The 24,725-nt window shown below is 40.8% G+C and overlaps 1 protein-coding gene across 2 annotated transcripts in view; it reads right to left on the bottom strand.

Moving 5' to 3' along the window:
* Nucleotides 1-24,725, bottom strand: part of LOC309377520 (bifunctional heparan sulfate N-deacetylase/N-sulfotransferase 4) — a 118,871-nt gene that overhangs the window by 61,215 nt on the left and 32,931 nt on the right. For both annotated transcript variants that reach the window (XM_081924909.1, XM_081924910.1), the window contains one exon: nt 2,346-2,433. In XM_081924909.1, coding sequence (XP_081781035.1) covers nt 2,346-2,433 — 88 coding nt within the window. The remainder of the gene's footprint in view (nt 1-2,345; nt 2,434-24,725) is intronic.

The raw sequence follows: 24,725 nt of genomic DNA on the forward strand, positions 1-24,725 counted from the left end.
AAATAGGCCACCCTGAATTCCCAGATGATTTTGTCAATATGCATTCACCACATAGACATCAGTATGCTTTTAGAAGCTTGCCTGAGGCTGCAAAATTATTTGCACATAGAGTAAGGCCAGTATAGACATGGCACCATCAATGTAGCTAAACCATTTCTGTGTAGCATTCTGCAAGGCCAGTGTTTTAAGTAAACTGTCGTTTGCAGCAGATCATAGCAGAAAAAGGCTTCTCTACTATGTGCTAAAGATGCTTGTCATGAAGGGGTTGAATAATAGTGAGATGGTGAAGCCAGTTTAAGTTGCAATTTCAGCTGAATTTGGGGGAACCACTTGAAGCATCCGCTGTGTTAAGGTCTTTCAACTGCTTTTGTTTGATTTGGTCATTGCAAAACAGCTGAAAGTCTGTAAATTTTTGATAATAAACCTGATTTGCAATGGGGGTTGAATACTTTCGATTGCAGCTATAGGCTGCTTCTGGTACTGGAGGCAATACGTTTAGATTAAACTAGATGCCATTGGCAACCATCTTCATTAATTGGTCAAATCCCTTTTTAAAGGTATCTAAGCTGATGGTCATCACTGTATCATGTGGTAGAAATGGCCATAATGTAACCTCACAGGGCTATTGTGAGGATGAAATGGGGTGAGGGAGAACCATGTACACCAGATAGAAATGTAATAAATTAAAAATAAAATAAATGCCCATACACACATTTGTGTGATCATGGTCAATACATTTGTATCTTTATTTCTGCTGTTTTAACAGTTTTCTAAGAAAAATGTTGGAGCCTGGATCAAGGAAGCAGTACCAGACTCAAGGGGAAAACACTGAGCATTTTATTGCCCTAAAACTCTGCTTACTCTTAAAGCTGTATCTTCACGGAGAAATATAGACAGGAGGATGACATTGGGAAAGTAAAGTTTAAACATGTAAGAGGCGTGAAATAAGCAAATGAAGGCAGATAGGAAATGCAAGAAGAAGTCTGGAAGCAGGTAACGCTAATCTGCAGAATCAGTGGGCGGGTGGGCAGAATCAATTAATTACTTAGAACTGGAAAGGTGAAGTAATCCTCTTTTCATTTAATTTAAATTCCCCTTAATCCAAATCTTTTCTCCCTTGGGTAGGGCAGTGCACTTTAAAAAATAAATAAATCCCACAGTGCCTTCTCACTTAGGCGACGGACGTATTTTGGTCACCTCAGTTTGTAGCCGTGTGAAGCGAAGGCGGAATGTGCATCACACAAATACGACTCCTGTCAAAAGTGGACAGAGAACTTGGTTTTGCAACTTTCTGTCTCTTATTCTGCTTGACAGGATAAGAAAGCCAAAGATGGCACCAGCTTTGCCTTGCCTTGCGTTGGCATAAATACCTGGCAGTTATGTCTACTTCTTTTTTTAATCCTTCAACTGAGATTATCTGTTTAGGAGAATGATCCACAGTGCTTTCATATTCACACACACACACAGAGAGAGAGAGAGAGAGAGAGAGAGAGAGACTGCAGTGGCGTAGCGTGGGTTGTCAGCACCCGGGGCAAGGCAAGTAATTTGACCCCCTAACCCATGGATTTGCGCCCCCTAACCCTAACCCCCAGATGTTGCGCCCGGTGCGGCCGGCCCCCCCCTGCACCCCCACGCTACGCCACTGAGAAACTGTATATACCATTTACTTTAGTATGTTTTAGAAATCCGCTCACCAATTCAGAAGAGCCATTCCTAACAGTGCCAGCTCTAGGCTTTGGAGGAACTTTGGGCAATAAACTCCATGGGCTTCACTGCCTCACTAGGACCACCTCCTCACTAACAATTTCACCATCTATCATCATTGCTATCACTGGCTCCCTTGCCAGGCAGCTAGGCAGCAAGGAAGTGGGCACTGGGGCCTCCTGCTATTAAACTCTCACTAATACCATTGTTTGGACCAGAGGGAGAAGAGGTGAACAAGCAAGTGGTGATGCAGAAGGCAGAGAGCAGTTCCAGGGGACTCTTGTCAGTGCCCCTATTGCTGGGGCATGGACTCTCAGTAGGTACCCCAAAATGCTGACTGCTGATGCCAAACCAGATCCAGAAGATCAAAGTTCTTTAGTCAGCAAACATATGTATTGGTGAACCATTTTTCCTGATGAGGAAGGGCAATTTGTTCACTGATATTTTTTAAAGGATGAATCATTCAAAACTCCAATATCATAACTAATGTTAAATTAGATTTAGAGAGGCAAATTCTCACACCCTTATTTTTTTAAAATGAAATATAATTTCAGTATTCTGTTACCAGCTACTGAGCAAAAGACAAAATTGTTTTGATGTATTTCACCTGCTTAACCTGAAACTAAATGATTCCTTCTTACCTGTGTGGTAAAACTTTCCTGAAAATCCAAGGTTGAAGGTAAAATTTGCAACCTGAGTGCGTAGTAAAGTTTGAGTCTCTAGTAAGGCCTGAAACAAATAAGAAATAGCACGCATTTAGAAAAAAAAATCCTCTTTTTTAAAACTGATGTTTCTTGGGCTATAGCATTTAGAATCTTTGCAAATATGATCATATATCAGTGAATTCCACTTCCCATTTCTAATCTAACCTAGAAACAGGTGTAAGACTTATGTTAAGGAAAACTAACATTACAGTTTAAAATTTATCATTAGATTTCATAAATTTGCGATGCAATCACCTGCATGTTTATCCAGAAGTAAATCCCACTTTAGTCAACTGGAATTACTCCCTAGTAAGTGTGTTTAGGATCACAGCCTAAGTTCAGTAACCACAGAAACTCCTAGTGATGTGGTGAAGACAGAACATCTGGATCTGGTTCACTGTTTGAATTGAGGTCTGTGTTTTCTCCCTCTGTGTTTCAAATTGCATTTGCACTTGCTGTATGCACCAGAGAGGGAGCAGGGTTAACTTCTGCCAATGCACATTGACTGATTTGTTTCCCTGTGTCTGCAACACTCCTCCTGCCAACTCCTATTCAATGGAGTGGTCATTTGTGCAAAGGGACCTTCCTCAAAATTATCTGATGGACTGGATTTAGGTTGTCAATTTGCTATTAATGTTTTAATCTTATAGTTCATGGGTTGCCAGCACGGCACCTATGGATGCAACGGTGTCCTTGATGTCTTCTCCTGAGATGCCCAAATCTATGAACCAACCATCCCCACCCTTACTGCCATGAGGCCATGGAGCGGTTTGGGCCAGTTACCTTTTCTTCCCTTGAAAAGTACATACAGCTGAAGGAGGAAGTTGGAAGGATGACGGTCTTCCTCACTTTCTCTTTCAGTTCTATCTACTTTTCAAGGCTCAGATAAACTCTGCTGCAGTGTCCAAAGGGAAGTGGCACCCACAGCACTCACTCAAAAATCTTCATGTGCCCTAAAAATGTTGGCAACCTCTGTTTTAGGTACTCTGAGATGTAAGCAGTCACTAGATTTATCAGAGTTGGTCAGTCTGGATAGCTCAGCTGGTTAGAGCATGGTGCTGATAATGCTCTAGGTCAGTGTTTCAGGGATGATGGGAATTGTAGTCCAAGAACAGCCAGAGACCCAAGTTTGAGAAACACTGGTTGTGGGATTGAGCCCCATTTGGGACAACTTCATTTTCCTGCACTGCAGGCGGTGGGACTAGACCATCCTCAGATCCCTTCCAGCTCTATGATTCTATGAATGCCACTCAATTATATTTTACATAGGTTAACCACTGTTTCTAAATTAGTTGCTTGTCAGTCTATTGAACCATAGGAGGAGCAAAATGTATACATTTAAACTGAATCAATGTAGTTAATCTTCTTTTTTTCTGCATGTGTTTACGGAATTTGTATTCTAAAACTGAATGTAATTAGTGGATGCGAATGCTTACATTGCCCTCTGTATAAAATAAATAAACCACATTGAACAGCAAATATTAGTATTAAACTCTCCCTTCACTTTGCCCCCCCCTCCATCTATTCTAAATTAGATGTAATATGTGCTTAATACATTATTTATCTGTTCTTAAAGAAAAGTATTGGAAGTCAGTAGCCAGCATTCAGGGAAAACAATCAGATTAAAACTGGTAAGATAGGAAGCATATGGCAGCAACATCCCAGAGGCATACTCAGTGCTGCTATAATATTTAAAGTTTGGGGATGTCATTACTTCTAACAGCAAGCTGGGGTGGTTTAGAAGCAAAACACGCACAGGTACCCATAAGGGAGGCATGTCTACATACTTAAGTGGAGTCCCTAGCTAAGTAAAAGTGTGCAAGTTTATAAACTAAAATAAAAAAAGTTTTAATAAGCAGCCACCACCCACCGTAAGAGCCTGAAAAGAATCTGCAAATATTGAGATGTTTCAATGAGTGTTAATTTTTAGAAAGAACAATAGTAGGGGAAGATGGAACTGGTTTACTGAAGAGCCTAACAAGCTGAGAAGGCATATTTCACGAGCAGGTAAATTAGGTTGGGAAGGATGTATGCTGTAAGATCAAAACACCCCAGAGATATTTCAGGAGGAAAGAAAGGGGAAAATACACTTTTTCTGTTTCCCATTCTCTACAACCCCCTTCTCCTACTGCCATAATGTTTTAAAATGCTGAGGTTCAAAGCTGGCAGCCAGGCTAAAGGAAGTGGGAATGGACTGAGAAGTATAATAAAAATTATGCTTCTCGTAGACTTCAAATATGAAATCATATTTGTTTTTAGGGACTTCTACCCCCTCCTCCACCCACCCATGAGTTTAGCCATTTCCCTCTCATTGAAACTCAATATAGTTTCAGGATTTTTTGTATTTTTTTTAAAAAGAACAGAGTCTTTCAAATCTGGTGAAATAAATATTGCTTCTCAAGGAAAGTATAATCAGGAATCTTTTGCATTCAGAAAGGCTCACATCAGAATGCCTAGTTTAGCAGTTTGTATTCAACAAAGGAATCAAATGAAGCACTTCAGTCGCTCTGAATCTTTGTGGAATTGTTGGTTTCATTATATTAATTGCTTCTGTCCTTTGTTCGTAGGAGTGTGAATCTCTCCTCAGTGTCCATAGGATAAGTCTCTTTATTTATTTATATCTTGCCTCCACTCAGCAGCATTTTAGATTCATCCGTGTAATTACATTTTGTAGGTTTGAGTTGCCTTGTCTTTATTCTTCATAATTGTCACATTTATTAAGGCAGGAGTGATATTTCCCCAAAATGTCCTTGTTAATTACAACTACCTCCTTCATTTGCATAATAAACTTTTTTGGGAGGGGTGGGCGCTAGTTCTCCGGGAACATTTCATGGCTAATAGGAAGCAATTTGCTTTCCTTTATTAAGTACATTAAAACTTCATGCCCCAGACATCATTGACTGTAAACATTTGATTCTGCTCAAATTTAATGCACCAAGGCTTTTTGCTCTGCCATATTAGCTTTATTTATGTGCTGTGTTCTGGATTGTTAGCTACTAATGAGACTTCAGCTCTTATTGCTCTAAGGCCTGAAACACTAACCTCATTTTAATGAGATCATTATTTGCTGTCTTCTGAATGGAAGACAACAAATTTGCCTTTTAATTAAAGGTCAAAACACCTCTAGCTAAGGAGAGTGAAGAGGTTATCAAATCCTTAGAGAAACCAGAGGAATAGCTTTTTTCTCTCTGCCTTACTTCTGCGCCAAGAAAAGGCAAAACCAGACTGGGTCGGCAATGATTCCTCTGGCACAGAAAAACTCTAAATATAAGCTAAGTGATAACAACACTAAAATGTGGGAGCTATGGGCCCCGAGATGCTGTAAAAAACAAAAGTCAGCCAAAGTAATTAAAGAGGCTTTGCTTCTAACCCAAAAGGTCTGCCTCGATCAATACCTCTGTTGAAGCCAGATCCCTTGTTTGCATGAGGAATAGTTTATAAAGGTAGCGAAGACAGATGCCGGATTAATTGAGTAAAGCCCCCACCTAATCTCATATTTCTTATCAGAAAAGGGAGGCAAGTCTAATCAATAACCTGAGCCATTTTAGTATCACATGCATGGATGTGCCTAATTGAATACTTATTTTGTCTATGTTGTAAGGATATGCAGAGAGATATGGAAATGCCATGGAGTCTAGATCTAGTCTGCACATGCCTCTCTTTCTGTGTGTTTACCTGGGCAGCCAGGTTTAATGGCTCAGTTACAATTACAACCTTAAAATCTGTTCTACAATACAGCTCTCAAGAAGGGGGAAAACTGAATGATAGAGTACATTTATATTACACCTTTCTTCCATTGTGAAACTCAAGGCAGTGATTGGCAGCTGACTAGGCCACACATCCCATGAGATCCCATGTTATTGAGCTCAACTGAGAGGGTGCATGTGGTAGACCCAAATAAGAGGCTGGTGCCCTTGTGCTGAAAACAAAGGAAAGCACACTCTGGGTTCTTTCCACTCCACACTCCAGGGGATCTAGAGCCTCTGGAAGATCATGGCAAAGAGGAGAGACCAAACTGGTCCCATCTACTGGACAGTGAAAGAGCAGCTGCAGAGAGCTTGCGTCCCCTTTTCCTGACACCTTAAGAGCAACACAATTGAAATGCAGGGTATAAACTTTCTAAATCAATAACAGCAAAGAAGAATAACCCATAAAGAGCCTGCTGGATCAGGCCAATGGTTGGTCTAGTCCAGCATACTCAGTTGGTTAGAACATGGTGCTGATAACGCCAAGGTTTCAGGTTCGATCCCCAAATGGGACAGCTGCATATTACTGCATTGCAGGGGGTTGGACGAGATGATCCATTCCAACTCTACTATTCTTTGATTCTATGATCCTATTCTCACAGTGGTCAGCCTATGCCAAGGCCAGATGCAAGGCCTGAGGACCTGGCTTGTTCACTCTTATAATTTGTGAAGCTAATCGAGAACAAGACTTTCCTTTACAGGAAGCCCTTGTCTGTGTTCTTGGATGCTTGAACACTTCCAAAAACTGAGCTTTACATGTACTATTTCTAATTATATTTATATTGTTTCGTGACTATGTGTCTTCTTTTGCTAAACAGATTGTCTGAATATTTTTTGTAAGATGCTACAACAGCTCTAGGGAACAGGGCGTACGCTTTAGTAGTTTGGTAGTCACTTTAATATATTTTAAAAGCCCCCCCCCCGCCCGCAATATATAATTAAAATATGTGTCAGAATCCACAACTTCAGATTTTTGGACTTTCATGGTATTCTTCATGCTTTCTGAAAACTGTGGAGTGGCACAAATAAAAAGAAGTTTTATCAGCTCTTTCCCATGTTAGCTGTACTGTAGATGCATTTCCTAACATGGTCATATTTCTAAAACTGTCTTTATTCAGCAGAGAGCAGTACTTAATTGACCTCTTATTTAATATTAATAGATGATGTACAGACTGGAGGAGTAGTAAAAAATAAAATCATATTTTCTCCCAGCTCTTCACACTAGAAGTAGTAGTAGTACTGGTACCAATAAAACGCCTTATGCTGCTCTTTTGTACCTCTAAGAATCCGAAAACTGTCTGGAATCTAATTACCCATAATTCAGGGTACCTGCCTGCAGCCATGCCTCTATAGGTTACCAATTTCTGCTGAGTGAGATGAATGGTGTAGCGTGGAAACAAATACACCAATTACTCATGAGTTATTGACCATCGGTATTGCTACTACTGCAACACCCTATTTAGTTGTTTGCATAAAGCTGCTGATAATATCTTAAAAATGAATGACCAAGAGAAAAAGTTTGCCACTTTTCTAGGAAAACAAGTGAGATATATGAGGTAGGAGCCTTTCCTAATTAAGAATTGTAGATTAACTGTTAAGACACCCAGAGTTAAATATTACTTATGGAGATTGGGAAGAATAAACTACCTTTTGGGGCACAAACTCCTACAGGTAACTCAAAATACGCTTTCATTATTTCGTCCAGTATGGTCAATATAAACAGTGATGCAATGATATTCTAAATCTGGCATAGAGTATAGTCTGGCCCTTCCCACTGATCCCAGTAATATTCCTTCATTTTCAGTAACAGGAGCATTTCTTAACCAGGGCCATTCATAACCCAGACTCTGGGTTAGTAAAAGAGAATCAGGATGACTAAAGATTGGAATTCTGGGACACAGCAAAACTGCTGGTTCATCCAGAAATACATAACCATCTATTTCACATGGCTGAAATGAATGGAAGAAAAGGCCTGAGACTCTAGCGCACTATTTTCTTCCTACTTGAGACTTGGCATCTCTTATTGGCAGTAATAGCAGTTACTACAGTGTATCTGGAAGGATATACTGCTAGGTCTCAAATCTTGCTGCTCAATCATGTCAATGGCATTGCAGTGTCCTCGAGAAGTAGTGAAACACTTTCGATTGTGCGGTTAGAAGTCTCACAACCCATCCATTATCAAAACCCTTTTATACAGGGTTGGATAACTTCACTTTGGAGAGATGACAGCAGAAATCCACACTAGGAAGCTGAAGGTAGGTAAAAATAAGCCTTGTAATGCGGTGCTGGGGATTTAATAGCTATAGCTAGTTGTATCAATGGTGACATAGCCTAGTAAGCTTATCTTAATTGAGCCTTCATCAAACCATGAAAAGAAAACCTTGAAATCAGTTATACCCTTCAGCAGAAAAAAAATTGAAATGTTAATATTAAAATAATAATAACTTTTCAAGGAGAGAAATAAAAGCATCAGTGAAAGGAAAGAGGTACAATTAAAACCCAGCATTTAATGGCCAGGATACAAGCTCTGAATGTCATGCCTTGTGTGGATACTTCTCTTTGCATCCTGCCTTTCCTGTGGACACAATGCATTAGATAATGACTATTGTGGGTTCTAGAGTTCTTTATGCCTAATGCTCACTGGGCCATTTTAACTAAGCCCTCTGGAGCCATCTCAATAAAATTATATTTTACTGTATGCTTGGCACATGGTTTGTAAAGCATTTTGAGAAGATGCGTCCTTGAAAAGTGGCATGCAAATTTATTAAGGGAAAATAAAATTTAATATTATGCCCACTTGTATAAACCCCACTATCTTAGCAGCCCCCACCTCCTTTCTTTTAGTGCTGGATAGCACCATGATGAATGGAGAGCTGGACTGGCAGGAGGAACTGGTCTAAGATAGGGATTCCCCAACTGGACATTAATATACAGTGGTACCTCAGGTTAAGTACTTAATTTGTTCCAGAGGTCCATTCTTAACCTGAAACTGTTCTTAACCTGAAGCACCACTTTAGCTAATGGGGCTTCCTGCTGCCGCCGCGCCGCCGGAGCACGATTTCTGTTCTCATCCTGAAGCCAAGTTCTTAACCTGAAGCGTATGTAGCCTGAGGTACCACTATATTTGGGGTGAATAATAAAATAAAATAAAATATATTTACTGTTTTATACATGTTACTTTTTGAGGTGCTGTAGAACATTGAATTCCCCTCTTTGCGGCCTGAAGGAGAGAGTAAGAATGTGTTAGAATCCCAAAGAAAAGCCAGGTGAAAATGTTCTCTCAAAACATTTCTAGTTGGAGAAACTGCACCCAGTTTCTTCAGGGAGAGAAGAAATTATCCAATAAGTTTTCAGAGGGGTGGACCCTCACCATTAGCAGTGGTAGAATAATAACTCCGTTCTTTTTCCCCTAAGGGCCAAGTAGTAACAGCAACTGGCTTGAATGCCATTTTGAATCCTCCATAACTTAAAGTCTTTCCGGGGCAAGGACAGTGGGAGGATAGCTGCCACAAAAAGCATGGTGGAGAAGTTTTGGAGAACATTCAGCAAAGTAACCTTCCTTTTTAAGCAGGGACGGAGGTAAAAGAAGGAAAATGTCACAATTTTTCTCAGAAATTCATCATCTAGGAAATTTTGGCTCAGCTATACCCTTTACCCCAGAAAGCACGGTGGGAACCCCCTGGGCAAATGCAGACCCAGACTGCAGTACTAATTGGGCTGCCCTGCAGTTGCAAATATGATACTTGCCAATTGTTTTGAGAGCCGACTGAACAAATATGTGTATCTTTTTAATTGAAATAATTATAACTACGGAACCAGTTTTATTCCAGAAAACAACAGCAGCAGCATTGTGCTCCAGGAATCAAAAGCTGGGGAAACACTGATTTAAATCATTATGAAATATTCATTATTTATAATTAAAACATTATTTTGGGAGGAATTACAACCACTTGTGGGCTAAATATAAATGAGTTTGTCAGAGGGGGGGAATCATTTTCTAACAATACACAACCCACTGCTTTTCCTAGTTTGCCATCTGCTTAGTTTTCCACATCTGAAAATAAATCAAAATGATGAAAATGAGTTAATGTTTTATACATCTAACTTTTGAAAGCTAAAAAGAAAGTAAGAAAATTCTTCGGGCCATTTACTGGGCCCGCTAGACTTGTTTTCAGTTCCACTAAAATATAATCGGACCTTTCCTCTCAATTCTTTATTATTCCTGTAAATTATTTATTTGGGTAACCTTGGTTTGTTTGTTTTTAATCCCTTCACCCTCCGTTGCATTTATCTCAAACATTTATCTTAAACTCAGTAATCTTAATTCTATGCTCAAAATTTACTGCTTACGAACCAGCCACAGTGGGAGGTACATGGCCTGTAGTGATATATGTGTTTTTAGCACCTCATTTCTATTGCACTATGTGTTATGAGAGAGAGAGGGGAAGTGACTAGAAGAGTGAAGACATCTTCAAATCTCCAATTTTCCTGCAGTTGTCATGAGAGGTTGTGTTTCCTGTGGACTAGATTCACCTAACAGGATTCTCAAAACCTTTAAGTAATAGACTCTAGGCCTGTTCTTTCCACCACTGTTAAGTCCAAGGTACAAATTAAACAAATATAGGAGGTCTTTCTTTCCTTTGTTCTTTGCCAGATAGTTACAATGTTGCAAAATTACAGGGTAGTATCCAACAAAGTCACTGTTTGTGGAAGAACTTCCACATGGACCATGACACTTCCTCTTCCTCTGCCAACATGTCCCCTAAATCTGTTCTGGGGTTTCACTCCAACCCTCTGAAGCAGATTCAGGGTGTGTTGGGTGGGAATGTAATGAGTATAACAATCATATTCATTAGAGATATATGGTATGAATGGAGGAATGAATGTAGACCTGTTTTTAGGCTGAAGAACACCACTCTAAAATGGAGTCTTATTAAGACTTGTGGGACTGATAAGGTTGGCAAGCGAAGTGAGGAAGATGTGCTGAGCTCATGAGACTTGATGTACAAACAGGTCTATAACAAATGGCGGGTGTTGATCAAGATTGACTAATGAAGATGTGAGGAACTACGTGATAAACAACTTAGATGAGGAACCGATGGCGGTGACTCACCAGAGCTGGAATGTCTGGTTGAAAGTATATAAAGTGGAAAAGTGTGCCAGATTCCCAGTGCTGCAACCTGTCCTCTTGCCATAGCCTGAACAGCTATTGGTGTAGAATTGGTGAGTATGATTGAGTGTGTGTGTGTGTGTGTGTGTGTTAGGGACTGTGATTTTGATGTGTTCAATAAAAGTGTTTTACTGAGTTGCAACTCTCTGGGTCTACTTGTGTTTCTTTCTCCTAAAGAACCCCCTAAAAACAGATCCAAAAAGAACCATTAATTTGTAACAGGAGAGGGAGAGACAAAGAATTCCCATTACACAGACAGAAGTCCTTGCGCTAATGAGATTCCTTTGTTGGATACAACCCACTGACTGTGAAGAATACATCACATTTTCACAATAATAATGTCCAATTTTGAACAGCTTCCTTAAAAAAAAAGAAGCAACATGAATTATTTACATAACTGCCAAACATTTTCTCGGAACAGAGTTGGCTTTAGGACTTTGTGAGGTGAAGCAGACCAGAGTTCTCTACCCATATAGATCCTAGTAACACCACATTCTAAATACCAGGTTGTATCAAGATGGCGTATGCTACTTTCAGTAGAGGGCAATGCAAAGCCTAAAATAAAATGACAGCAAACATCCTGTGGTGTTGTTGCCTGAGAGGTTTCTCCAGCTTCTTCATGCCTTCTTATGGGGCTTGCTTTCATTCCAAAGACCCCAATGGTGAATCCATCTTCCAGGGCCTCTGAAAATGATCAGGCTACTGAAATATTTTGTTCACCTAACCTCAACAACCACTAAACACTAGATGGGATCAACATGCAGCTGTATGCACAAAACACATAAAGGTGACCAGGACAAATCAGTGTTGCTAAAGGAGACTCCATGTCCTGCAGTACTAGTCTTCCTGAAAATCCTAAATTCTTTTTGCACGTCTTTTAAAAGCTCTGCCCCATTGCTGTTTCCATAATACGTTCATCCCATGCTAAGAAGTCCTCTGAGAACAGAACAGACATCTAGTTTGCAATTTAGGAACCTTCCTCATCCCCAGCAGTGACCTACTGCCACCACTCCTCTTTCTGCTATGTTAGAGAGGGAAAATCTTGCACATACAGCGATGTAAGCACAGGCTACTGCTGTGCATTAATGTTTCCTCTATCAAGAACACAGGACTGAAGAATAACTATGTAGCTTAGTGGTCAGAGTGTTCAATTAGATTTTGGAGTTCAGATCAGGAGTTCAGGTCTCCATTTTAGCCATAAAACTCGCTTGGCGGCATTGTGGCAATTTCAGCACAACCTGTCCCACAGTATTACTGTGAGAACAGACTCTCTCTCTCTCTCTCTCTCTCTCTCTCTCTCTCTGTGTGTGTGTGTGGGGGGGGTGGTGGGGGGGTGGGAACAAACACTATGCACAACACCTCAGGATGGAATGGCAGGTTATAAGTGTAATACAAGACAAAAGCATAAAGATGGAGGCCGAATTCAAACCACATATAGGGAAGTTGCTCAAATAAGAGAGGAGAAAAAAAGAGATGCGAAAGTAAGACATCAACATGGGATATTACTTTGATCCTAGATGAATTACTAAAGGCAAGCTTTTTTTAAAAAAAAATGAAGCTGCTTTCACTGTAATTTTTCCCACAGCAAATGTGCCCTCAGCTAATTACATAAATAAAGCATTGGTGTAGCCTGAGCAGAGAATAATATTGATTTTTTTTATTTAAAAAAGCCCAGGTTTTTTTTATTTTAAAAAAATCAGTACCACAGTCGCCTATTCACAATCTATTGAATCACATCTAGAGTTTTGTTTTGTTTTTAATGTGAGACACAGTGATACTGCAAATAAATCCCAGTTGTTTGATGCAAGGTAAAAAAAAGAAAAGGTATCCAGATAAATGGCAGAAATTGCAATCTGTCTCCAAGGAGTTGCTAAACCGCAGAATATTCTTTTTCCTATGACTAGGCTAAGTGCTTTTCACCCCTTACACATTCTTTTTCAGTGAAGGATGCATTTTCCAGACTTATTTCCTTACTGTGGCATAATACATGATGAAGTCTAATGTAACCGGCAAGAGCTGTAAGTGGCATCAGAAAAATCCCTGAATCAGCCAAAAGACTTTCCATAACTACCAAAGCTTTGGGCCACTTAGATAGTTTTAAGTGATACACTCAGCAGTTTCTAAATACAGAGACAAGGGCAGAAACTCTCTAAAAGGACAAAATGGAGGCAGTCCCATCAAGATAAGGTCTGAATGGATAAACTTGAAATTGCCACATGTGTTTAGTAGAATCTCTGGGACAATATCAACCTTGCTAAGATCTTCAAGCATTGTTTGATTTGATTATGCTCTGCAAGCTGCAATCCTGCACCCACTTACCTGAGAGTAATATCCGCTGAACACAATGGAACTTATTTATGAGAAGACATGTACCATTGCATTGCAAGCCAAAGTATAAGTACCTGAGGGAATAATCTGCAATGACCATGATGAGACATTGCTAGCACTGCACTGTGAATGAGCTATGGCCATTTACTGCATTTCTATTTTTACACAAGACATGAAAAGAGACTATCATGCCCATTTTACTGGTATTAAACTGAGTCATATGCTGCAAGTCTATGCATGGTCATTTGGGAGCAAGGGCCAAGCATGTGACAATGCATGACCCAATCTTGAACGTGCTCCTGTTCTACTTTCTGCAGAAAATCACCAGCTGCCTGATGCTATTTGTGAGCTTGTATTGCATCAGGGACCAATGGCTGATCCAAGAGCAAAACTAAACACGATGTTACAAATGTACTTTAGGATTGTGACAATCTAATTAAACCTGCAAATAGCCATTGGAGAGACCAGTTAGGATTGGGGTTCCTGCAGAGGAGAAAGGGGAATTAATAATGCTTTCCCCTTTGCTGCGGTTTCTATGAAAATTGCTTCCACCCCCTACAGCGCCTGACATGAACTCTCATTGGTATCAATAGATGCCATGCCAAATTGGGAAGAGGCCTCATGGCCATCTGCCAACACAGGGAGGCCTGGCAGGTCCCTCCCCCAATGCGAGGAGGTCTGGTGGGGCCCAGCCCCTCAAGATTGGGAGGCTCAGCCCCATAAGTGCATACTTGTTGGAGCTGAGTTGTCCTTAGCCCCATAAAGTTGGTGCCTATGTCTCCTTTTCTCTCCCATCCAGACAACAAAGAGGCATTATCAGAGTTCAAGCACACAATTAGGCCAGGCAAAAACATTCAAGGTACCCAGCAGGACCAGTGAGGTGTGCATGTGGAAACAAAAGCCAGAATGCATGGAAATGCTGTGTACCTTCCTGCCAGAGTGGTACCTACTTGTGCTGGTGTGCTTTCAAACTGCTAGGTTGGCAGAAGCTGGGACAGAGCATTGGGAACTCACTCCATTGTGCAGATTCGAACTGCTGACCTTTCGTTCGGCAAGCCCAAGAGGCTCCGTGGTTTAGACCACAGTGCCACCCATCGATCAGAAGGTTGGCAGTTTGATTCCCCATGACAGGGTGAGCTCCCGTTGCTCGGTCCCTGCTCCTGCCAACCTAGCTGTTCGAAAGCACGTCAAAGTGCAAGTAGATAAATAGGTACCGCTCCGGCGGGAAGGTAAACGGCGTTTCCGTATGCTGCTCTGGTTTTGCCAGAAGCGGCTTAGTCATGCTGGCCATATGACCTGGAAGCTGTACGCCACTCCCTCGGCCAGTAAAGCAAGATGAGTGCCACAACCCCAGAGTCAGTCACGACTGGACCTAATGGTCAGGGGTCCCTTTACCTTTCCTAAAGCAAGGAAAGGAAGGAAATGACCTGATGCCTGCAAATATAGTTTTGCAGACCAGGAGATAAACATGTCCAGTTAGATCCTGCGTTGCACTTCTCTTTTAATCTAGGAAGATCAGGATGGGCTCTCCTGGTGTTGTTGGTTTGCTTATTCAATTTGCATCCCATATTTCATTCCCAAGGGGCCCATGTTTTTGGATGACAACTCCCATCATCCCTGACCACTAGGGAGCTGGAGTCCAACAACTTCTTGACTACAGGTTCTCCATGCCTATATTAAGGGAGTCAGGCTGCAATTGGATAGGTCAGGGGTGAGGAACCTCTGGGCCAGTGGCTGATATCACCCCTTTAATACTGGTTTATGGGAATGGGTTAGAACCTCAGAAATAGTGAGCTTACATATAGCTGTTTGTCATTAAGACTTCAAGGCCAGTGTCACAAGGTAATAGTGTGGAAGAGGTGAACGCCCATGGTCTAAGTTCCCATAAAACCTGGATTGGTGGGAGCTCTTGGCAGCCAGCCAGCCAAACCAAGGTCAGCATCTATTTGGGCTTTTGACAGCATCTTGTTCCATTGCTAAGCCTAATGATATTTAACTGTAAGTGTTTATGTTAATTAGCTGGATAAGTTAGGGTTTGTTTTCTTACCTTCTGAGCTATTGTAATTATTTGGAGTTTTTCTCTCTCTTGTAGAGTTTTGTTTTAGTAAAGTCTGTGTATGATTTTATGAAATTTGGTCTGGTCTGAGTTCCTGAACCCTTTAATTTTGACCATGCTTTTTATTAGAAACATGCTTCTGCACCACATAAAGATATCATGGTGGGTTTCATTAGTCCCAGGATTTACATGCTTCCCCTTCTTTGTGTACCCAAGTTACTTCTCAGCTTTCAGGAGAAACCTCTGCCAACTGTTAATGGATATCCAATCTACAGTGGCCTCCCAGAATTATTTACGGCACCTCTGGGTTGCTTTTATTTCCGGATAATGTAGTAGCAGCATGTTTCCAGTTACAGCAGAAATAATGATGAAAACAAAAGGGAAACCTTATTCCCTCCCCTAATAACAAATACAGTGAAATTACACTTTACTACACTACAGTGGTGCGTTTATAGCGCTCTTGGATCTCAGGATGAATCGCGCAGCAAACACATGGCAAGCATCTGTAATATTCCAGAACTCACACTATGGTTGGATTACTATTTTTACAAAAGGGGTTGGGGAGAGAGAATAGGAGTTAAATTTATCATCAGTCTGATACTGCACAACCTAGTTAATTTGTAGTGATATTGGGAGAGACTTGCTGGGAGAGCAAAATCAGTGGGAGAGATATGGGGCTGGGTGAAGTTAACAGGGGAGGTAATGTGTTACAGATATATTTTATTCTCGCTTAAATATTTTCAGTGTGGCATTCTAAATGTTTTGTAAAAGTGGTATGAATTTCTATTGCATTCATAAATCCAGAATGTTAAAATAGACACAGGCATTTAGGTTATAGTCAAAGACATTATTAAGAAAGCATATTAGTACCAATTCGACTCACGGTTTTTAGTGGAGTTATATAATGCCATCAAAATACAACGTTTTAATTCTGTGGTTGGTAGATTATGTTGTGTGGGAGCAATGGAGGTTTGGGTGCTTGATGGGGTAGTAAATGCCATATCTTTACAAAATTTTGCTTAGAGTTGCAGCTAATCTCAGCCTCAGTTTTGGAAAGGATTTTTGTGAGAGTTGAGTAACCAGATTTCAAATCTGATAAGTGCTACAACAGTGTGTACTGTGGCATAGTTGTTTAGCATATGAGCTGTTTGTTGGAAGTTCCCAACTTGGGGCCCACCTGCATTATAGATGAAGTTGTATCATATCATTTCAAACAGTGATTGCTTCCACTAAAGAATCCTAAGAAATGTAGTTTGTTAATGATATTGGGAGCTGTTAAAGGTAAAGGGACCCCTGACCATTAGGTCCAGTCGTGACCGACTCTGGGGTTGCTGCACTCATCTCGCTTTATTGGCCGAGGGAGCCAGCGTACATGTGGCCAGCATGACTAAGCCGCTTCTGGCGAACCAGAGCAGCGCACGGAAACACCGTTTACCTTCCCGCTGGAGCGGTACCTATTTATCTACTTGCACTTTGACGTCCTTTCGAACTGCTAGGTTGGCAGGAGCAGGGACCTAGCAACAGAAGCTCACCCCATCTCGGGGATTCGAACTGCCGATCTTCTGATCGGCAAGTCCTAGGCTCTGTGGTTTAACCACAGTGCCACCCGCATCTCTGTTAGGAGATCCCTATTCTCCTTTCAGAGCTACAGTTCCCAGAGTGCTTTACCAATCAGTGCCTCCTCCCAGGGAACTCAGAGAATTGCAATTCTGCCACTGAAATTAATGGACCTAACTTAGCCATTTTCATTCATTCCAGTGGTTCTACCCTGAGTGAAACTTAGTAGACTACCAGACTGTGTGTTTTCTCTCAAAATATGCACAGTCAAACCTCAGTTGTTGAATGTAATCCATTCCAGAAGTCCGTTCAGCTTCCGAAATGTTCGACAACTGAGGTGAGGCTTCTGATTGGTTGCAGGAGCTTCCTGCACGCAAGCAGAAGCCACGTCAGACGTTTGGCTTCCGAAAAACGTTTGAAAACTGGAACACTTACCTCTGGGTTTTCAGCTTTCGGGAGCCAAAACATTCCAAAATGGAGGTGTTTGGGAAGTGAGGTTTGACTGTATTTAAATGTATACATAACTGAGATGTGTTTTTTGAGATGCTGAAACTGCATCCCAGCATTTAGGGAAGTGTAAAAACCTAATGGATATGAATGAAAGATCAAATTCAACACTTATACTGGTTGCAGCTCAACCTATGTCTGACTCCTGAAATTCTGAACATTGCTAGTCCCCCTATCTGAACACTGGTTGGACTATTGGCAAGAGCAGAACCCACATATGATGTTCCAGAGGAAAACTCAAACAATATTTTTCAGGGGGGAAAATTTGTCATGTGATTCCATCCTAGTTTTGTCTTTGAGAATAATTTTTCATAGATGAAGCTGAAAACTCTTCACGTGAATCTTATTTTGCATAAAGTGTATGGTGCTGAGGCAAACATACAGTAAGTTTCCTCTTGACATAGAAAGAACTGAAGTGAATCTCATTTTCTTTGAGCTGTTCCCAACTGCAAGTGCTGAAGAATTGTTATCATGTCATGCCAAACTGCTAAGTGATAAATTCTGGAATACATAACCCAGAGAATTTATATCTATTCAATATGACACTGTAGGGAAAAAAAAAAAAACAACCTCAAAGTAGGGGGAAATGTTATTTCAACAGAAATTCTAGAATGTTCTGGTGGATGATATGGATATTAATGTTATGCTTGAATAGTGTATACACTAATTATGCTTCTCATTCTTGGGGATGTTGAAAGTATTTTTTTTAAAAAAACAGGCATTTCTATCATTGGCTTATCCCCTCAAAAGTATTCCTTGACTAGTATTACTCATTTTTGAAGTATATTTTTTATACTATTTTGCTGTCTCTCCTAACATTCTACAGTCAAAAGAGTCCTTCATCTTTCTCCACAGAGGGGGGGGGGGGGAATCTGAGTGAGTATGCTACCAATGCCTGAATGAAATCTGTTACTTATGACATCATAAAGACCAGCTGAGATCTCAAGTTCTCGCAGACATGTTTTGCTGTATGAGGGTATTTTCAGAAGAAAAGTTTGGTGTGTGAAAATCAAATAAAAAAGTCACTTCTTTCAGAACATAAAGATTAATGTGAGAACTTAGCATTATTGAAACTGCCAAGCTTAATATTTGCACGTTGTGCCCATCACAATGAAGGAGGCATATGTGTGTCTTCTTATATACTCAGCATTTTTGACTCTCCTTCAACTCATTGTCCCCCACTTTGAGGTCCATCACTGTTTGTGTCTCTCTTGCTCAAGAAGCAAGGGAGGATTCCACACAATTCCACATCACCTCACAGGTTGAAAGCATGTGTGAGATAGTCATGGAGTCCCTGCAGCTTCCCCCACCCTTTGACCTGCTCCCCACAACTGATGGACATGCCTGCAGAAAGCTCCAAGTTTCGCAGCTATGTGTAGACACACTGGGTTTCTCCACTGTAGAGGAAATCTGGGTCAGTCAGGATTCCCCTTTATATAGAATAGTGCTCTTCTAGAGGTTGTTGAATTACAACTCCCACAACACCCAGTCAGCTTAGCCAATGGTAAGAAACAAAGGGAGTTGTAATCCAGAAATATCTCGAGACCAAAGGTTGAAAAACATTGATGTAGGGGAACTCTCCGTATGTTTGGTAGGTACTTAAGTGCCTTTGCATGGTTTTTGAATTGTGAAGCCATTGGGGCAGGGTGTGGAATTGGCCCATACTTCTAGTTTATGGAGCTAGCCAGCAGTGAGACACCTACACATATAGTTTCAATGCAGAAGGGGATCACATGAAGCCTTATCATATACGCTAAATAGTGTCCCAAATACTTTTCTATTCTTTTCAAGCATGCCTCATGAGGTGGGAAAAGAGCAGAGAAGTGGTGAGGAAGACAAGGGTACTTAAACATTTACAGTCTGCCCCACCCCACCCCACCCCACCCAGTTCAAAGCACACATTTGTCCTAATATTAGCCTTAAAGATTTAATTTGTCCTTAAGAGGCCTCCATCACAAAATAATCCACTCACCAGTCCTTATTAGATTTAAGACAGGGTTTCCTTTGGTTCCTGTGTCCAAAGCACACATACCACAAACTGGTTGAAGGTGTGTTAAAATTTATATAGTGCTTACGTTAGCTTTCTATATAACATAGTTTCACATGGTATAAAGGCTCTCTCACTATACCTGGACAGATCAATTGCTAAGACACAATAATTCAAATGTTTGCTACGGTGGCACTGGAATTGCATCTGCACAAAGGACATGCAGATAACAGAGCTATTAAATCCATGAATAAGATATAAGGCCAACAAACAGGAAGCGAAGGCTAAGCTAAAACTGATATTGGCGTCAAGATACTGAATCGAGAATGGCACAGCAATAAAAAAAAGAGCAGGAATTTAATCTGCCGGCTGCATGTGTTGCTAGCAGCCTGTGTAGGGCAATAAATAAATGGATCGGGCTGATGCATAATACATTGATGGAAAGGGAAATAAACAAATTAAAGAAATTCTCCTGGTGGTAGAAAACTGAAAACATTTTGAGAAGACTCCGAAAGATGCAGGAAATGAAAGCATAAGCGTACTAGCCGCTTCACCACATTCTTCCCATGGCAGGGAACTTGTGGTCCTTTAAGATGTGAAATAGAGCTCTGTTTTAAGAGGCAGAGGTTGGGAGCCGAAAGCTGCTTTAGGCCAGCCCCAGTGCTTGTGCACACTGAATGGGATCACTGACCTCCCCCTGCATCCCACCTTTTTATTTGAGCAGCTCCCTGTGCCACATCATACTGCTTCAGCTTCAAAAATCAGCTTGCCGTGCAGGATAGAAAGCTGCTGGTGTTCAAGAGACATGCAAGAGCAAAGCACCTTAACAGCTGTGCTTGTTTGACTCCTGATCTGGGAGTTAAAGGAAGGTTGGCTCTAGAACTTTTACTGTTCAAGTTACATAGCCTTTCTTGAATTAGCCATTGCTCAGAGCAAGCAGTGCTTGCAGGAGTCAACGTAGGGGTTACTTTGTGTTTTGTACAGGGGCATCTGTGATTTTATAGTTTTAACATCTCTACTTTTTAGACGTTTTGAAATGTTTAAATTATTTTATTTTTAATCATTTTGTTCTGTCACCTCCATTTTTAACCTCTCTGTGCCTCTTTGGGGGAAAGGGTAGCACAGAAATACGAATAAATAAATAAAGAAATATGTAAGCCACTCTGGATTGTCTTGGGCAAAATAAAGTGACTAACAAATTTAATAAACACACGATATCCACACGATGGATAAATAGGCTTACTTCACAGCTAACACACAGGCAGAAGTTTGAAAAATCCCTTCTTAAATTGTTTGCCACTGGGAACATGATTCTCTCTATCTAGTTCCATTTAACTACCATCTTTCCTTTCCTCAGTGTACTGCAAGAAGGGAAGGGATATTCTGTGCAGTACCTGAAAAAGACTTCTTCGTGCCTTTACCAAATGCTTCCTACTCTGGATTTTGATTTCCTTTTCCAGGTCTCACCCATCATTCTGTGTCTCTTGTTTCCACTGTAGTCACTTGCATTGCTGAGTTGGTCTGCTGCCTTTAATTAAGTCTTAAAATTCATGCTAGCTTGGCTCAATGGCATGTAGTGGAAACCTTGAAGACATGCCCCCTCCCTTCAGCATTTTTTTTTTGCTGTTTTTTGCAGGGAGTTGCAACCTGAAAATGGCCTGAGTCCCCTTGCATCCTTTCTGCTTCAGACTTCCAAGACTTTGCTTCCTCCTTTCCAACCCTTGGGAATAAACTCTGAGAGCTAAATGAGATTAGCTTCTCAGTAAACAGGCACTGGAATGGGTTGTACAAGATGTGAGGAAGAGCCCCAAAAGTCATAAGAATTCCTTTCTTAAAACAATGTACCCATTGAATAGGGTTGGGGGAGAAATTCAACCCACTTTGCATTGAAAAGCAATTCTAATTTGAACTTTCTGGAACAATGAATGAACCAAAACACAGCCAGCATTCAAAATTCGCACTTTTCTGAATTTTGCAATGTGAAGTGATGCATGCGAAAATGCATAGACTAGGGCATAGTGAGTGTAAATATGCATTTATTAGTGCAAATAGCATGCAAAAATGTTTTGCAAAAATTTATCTCTTGGAATAAATTTGCATTAAAATTAAGAACTTCCATGAGGGCTTTTTTAAAAAAGAGGCAAACTGATATGGAAATATGGAGAACGGAACTCAACAGTGGAAAAATCTGAGAAATTGACATATTTGCCCACTGCTACTGTTGGAGCAGCATGTGGATGGTGCCAAATATCTGTTGATGTTTCGAAACTGACTGCTGCTGATTCGGTACAAGTATGCCCAGGCAGTAAAGTGTAAGGAGTTTTGCTCTACAGCCACCATTCTCCTCTCTCTCTCCATCTGTCTATTAGGCATACACTCCAATGAATTAATAATGCTCCTGTCTGAACTGGGTTGCTTGGAAATTTCTTGTATAATGATACTAAGTGGTGCTGTTGGCCTGAAAGCTATTTCTTCTCCATGCATTTAGAAGACAAAGACCTATTTAAAGAAACATAAGTAATATTGTTACTAGCGGAAGTGCATTACAACTGACATTCTTCGTGAAGTGTTTATTGCAGCGCTGAGTGCTTTTAAGACAATAATTATGACTGCTCTTTAAGTTTAGATTAGCTATCCTTTCTGCCATGGCACTGATTCACAACTTAATGTGTTGTTTTCTGATGCAGGAAACAATGGGTGGTGGTTGTTTTCCCTTTCTCCTGTTGATTAATGTGCATTATTGTTTAAAACACAGGTTAATGTAGAGTTCTATGAAACATGACAACACTTGACTTCGAGATGTTCCATGCTTTTGTAAAAATGAAAAAAGTGATTCATCTGCTGCAGTTGCTTCATTGCAGAGGCCAATTGAAAGGAACCTGGATAACATGCAACGATTCCAGCACGTTATGGACTTGAAAGTTATATTTATTGTTATTGCTAGTTATAATAATAAAGTTTATATTGCTACCCATCAATAAATATTCATTGGGCAACATACAAGAAAATGGGTCAGGTTGGTGCATCCATTCATTATGGAAGTGAAGCAATTCTAATATCAATCAATCAGTTTTGTGATGGACCTCTAGAGACCAAAAACCCAAAACAAAACCCTATGCCAAAGATGAGGTATAAAAGACTGTGTGCCAGCAGGAGGAAGAGGAGTTGACCACCGCAACACCGACCACCGCAACACAGACTTGCGATGTCACACACCCACACCTGCCCGTCCACATTGTGGTGGCGGGCACACACAAGGTGGCACTGCTGCATTGCAGTCCAAATCCTGAACCAAGTTAGGCAATTTTGGCAAATCCAGATGTTGACTGGATTCAGTAGGGATCATATCCAATTATCTAGGTCAGGTCAATCCACCTGAAGTGATCTGGAGCTGTTGAAAGATGTTGGGTGGGGGGTTAGAAGGAAAGGCAGGAGGCAACGTCTGCAAAGAGCAGCATGGAACTGTTTACAAAAGGGCTTTCAAACAGCCCCCACTGTAGTTTTGCTGCAATTATCTGGTTTGCTAGTTCATTCCCTGCAGGGGGCACACTAGTGAAGCAGAGCTCAGCAGGACCAGGATCAGATGGAGGGGTGGGGGTGAGGCTGCACAGCCTAGTTCTTATCTAGGCAGCAGCTGAATGGGAGAAGGGGAGGGAAGAGACAGTGCACTAATGATCTGCCTGCAGCGGACAGGAGATTAGAGTGGGGAGCCAGCCCACTATTGCACAGCCTCAGTAAGACTCAGAGCAGACTCAGGAATAATGGTAAGAATTACCATAAGCCCAGTGTTGGCCAGTGCCAGTTGTGAGAGTGGTTTGGGATCTAGTGGAACCCAGGCAAGCTCAGCAATGCCCACAAAACACCACATTTCTGGGATTCTGCTGGGCTCTGCTGGTGGAGATATCACGCTGTTTGCCCACATGTTTGGTGGCCAGCAGGAGGATGGCTGAGCTGGCAGAAGTAAGCAGAGCCGTGGCATGGGAAGGTTCAGATTGCCTCCCCTAATCATTCATTCCGGTGGTTCCACTCCCATTTTCTCTCAAAATAACAAAATAATGTACTTGCTCTCAAAATACTTTTTTTTTTTTAAAGTAGCTTGCTAAGGTTTTGAGATGAGAACTTCATTAGAATATATGGGAAGTGCCAAAATCAGTTCCAGGCTGAATACCAATCCACACATTAATCCAGAAGATGTAAACAAGGCCCGTTTGTATTAGAATTAGCAAAGATAGAATCCCCCAAGTCTCCCTACTTAAATGCATTAGACGGTCTTGAAGCCTGCCCATATGAACACGACGAGCTTCAAAAGCTGAAATTATGTTAAAAGTTGAGCAGAGCATGCCCTGAAAATTTTCAGCTTGAAACATTCATAGTGCTATGAATCATTTACGAAACAGGTGCCATGGATGTTTACAACAACACAGGTCTACAAAAGTGCAACAAAACAACAACATAGTGTTAGAAGAAAATCTAACAGCAAATCCACTGTTTATGTTGAGCTTAAGATTTGGCAAATGCTTCTCACTAATTAAAGACAATTAAATTTAGTGTTTGCGGGAAATAGAAGCATTTTAAGGTTCAGAATGACTTGTGGGACAAAATAGAGGCCATCTTGATGGAAATGAAAAGAATATGCAACCTATATTCGTAATTATTATTTGAAAGGGACATAAGCAACTTTTAAGACATTAAAATTGTTTTATAATTTGTGTAGGGAGGAAAAACTATTCAGAATATCATACAGATATAGAGGTGTACTCAATGTCCTAATCAGAGTAGACCGAGTCCCAGTGCTTTTTTTCTAAAAAAAATATGTTTAGGGGTACTCTCATTTTGACTCAGGAAAATCACCATTCTATAGTTCAAATAGGGGAAAATAAATACAGTAAATGGACAAAAGTACAAAGATTCACAAAATGTTTAGGGGTATGTGTATCCCTGTGCCCCCCCCGAAAAAAACACACTG

Source organism: Podarcis melisellensis (assembly GCF_964234715.1).
Source record: "Podarcis melisellensis genome assembly, chromosome: 9".
Lineage (NCBI taxonomy): Eukaryota > Metazoa > Chordata > Lepidosauria > Squamata > Lacertidae > Podarcis > Podarcis melisellensis.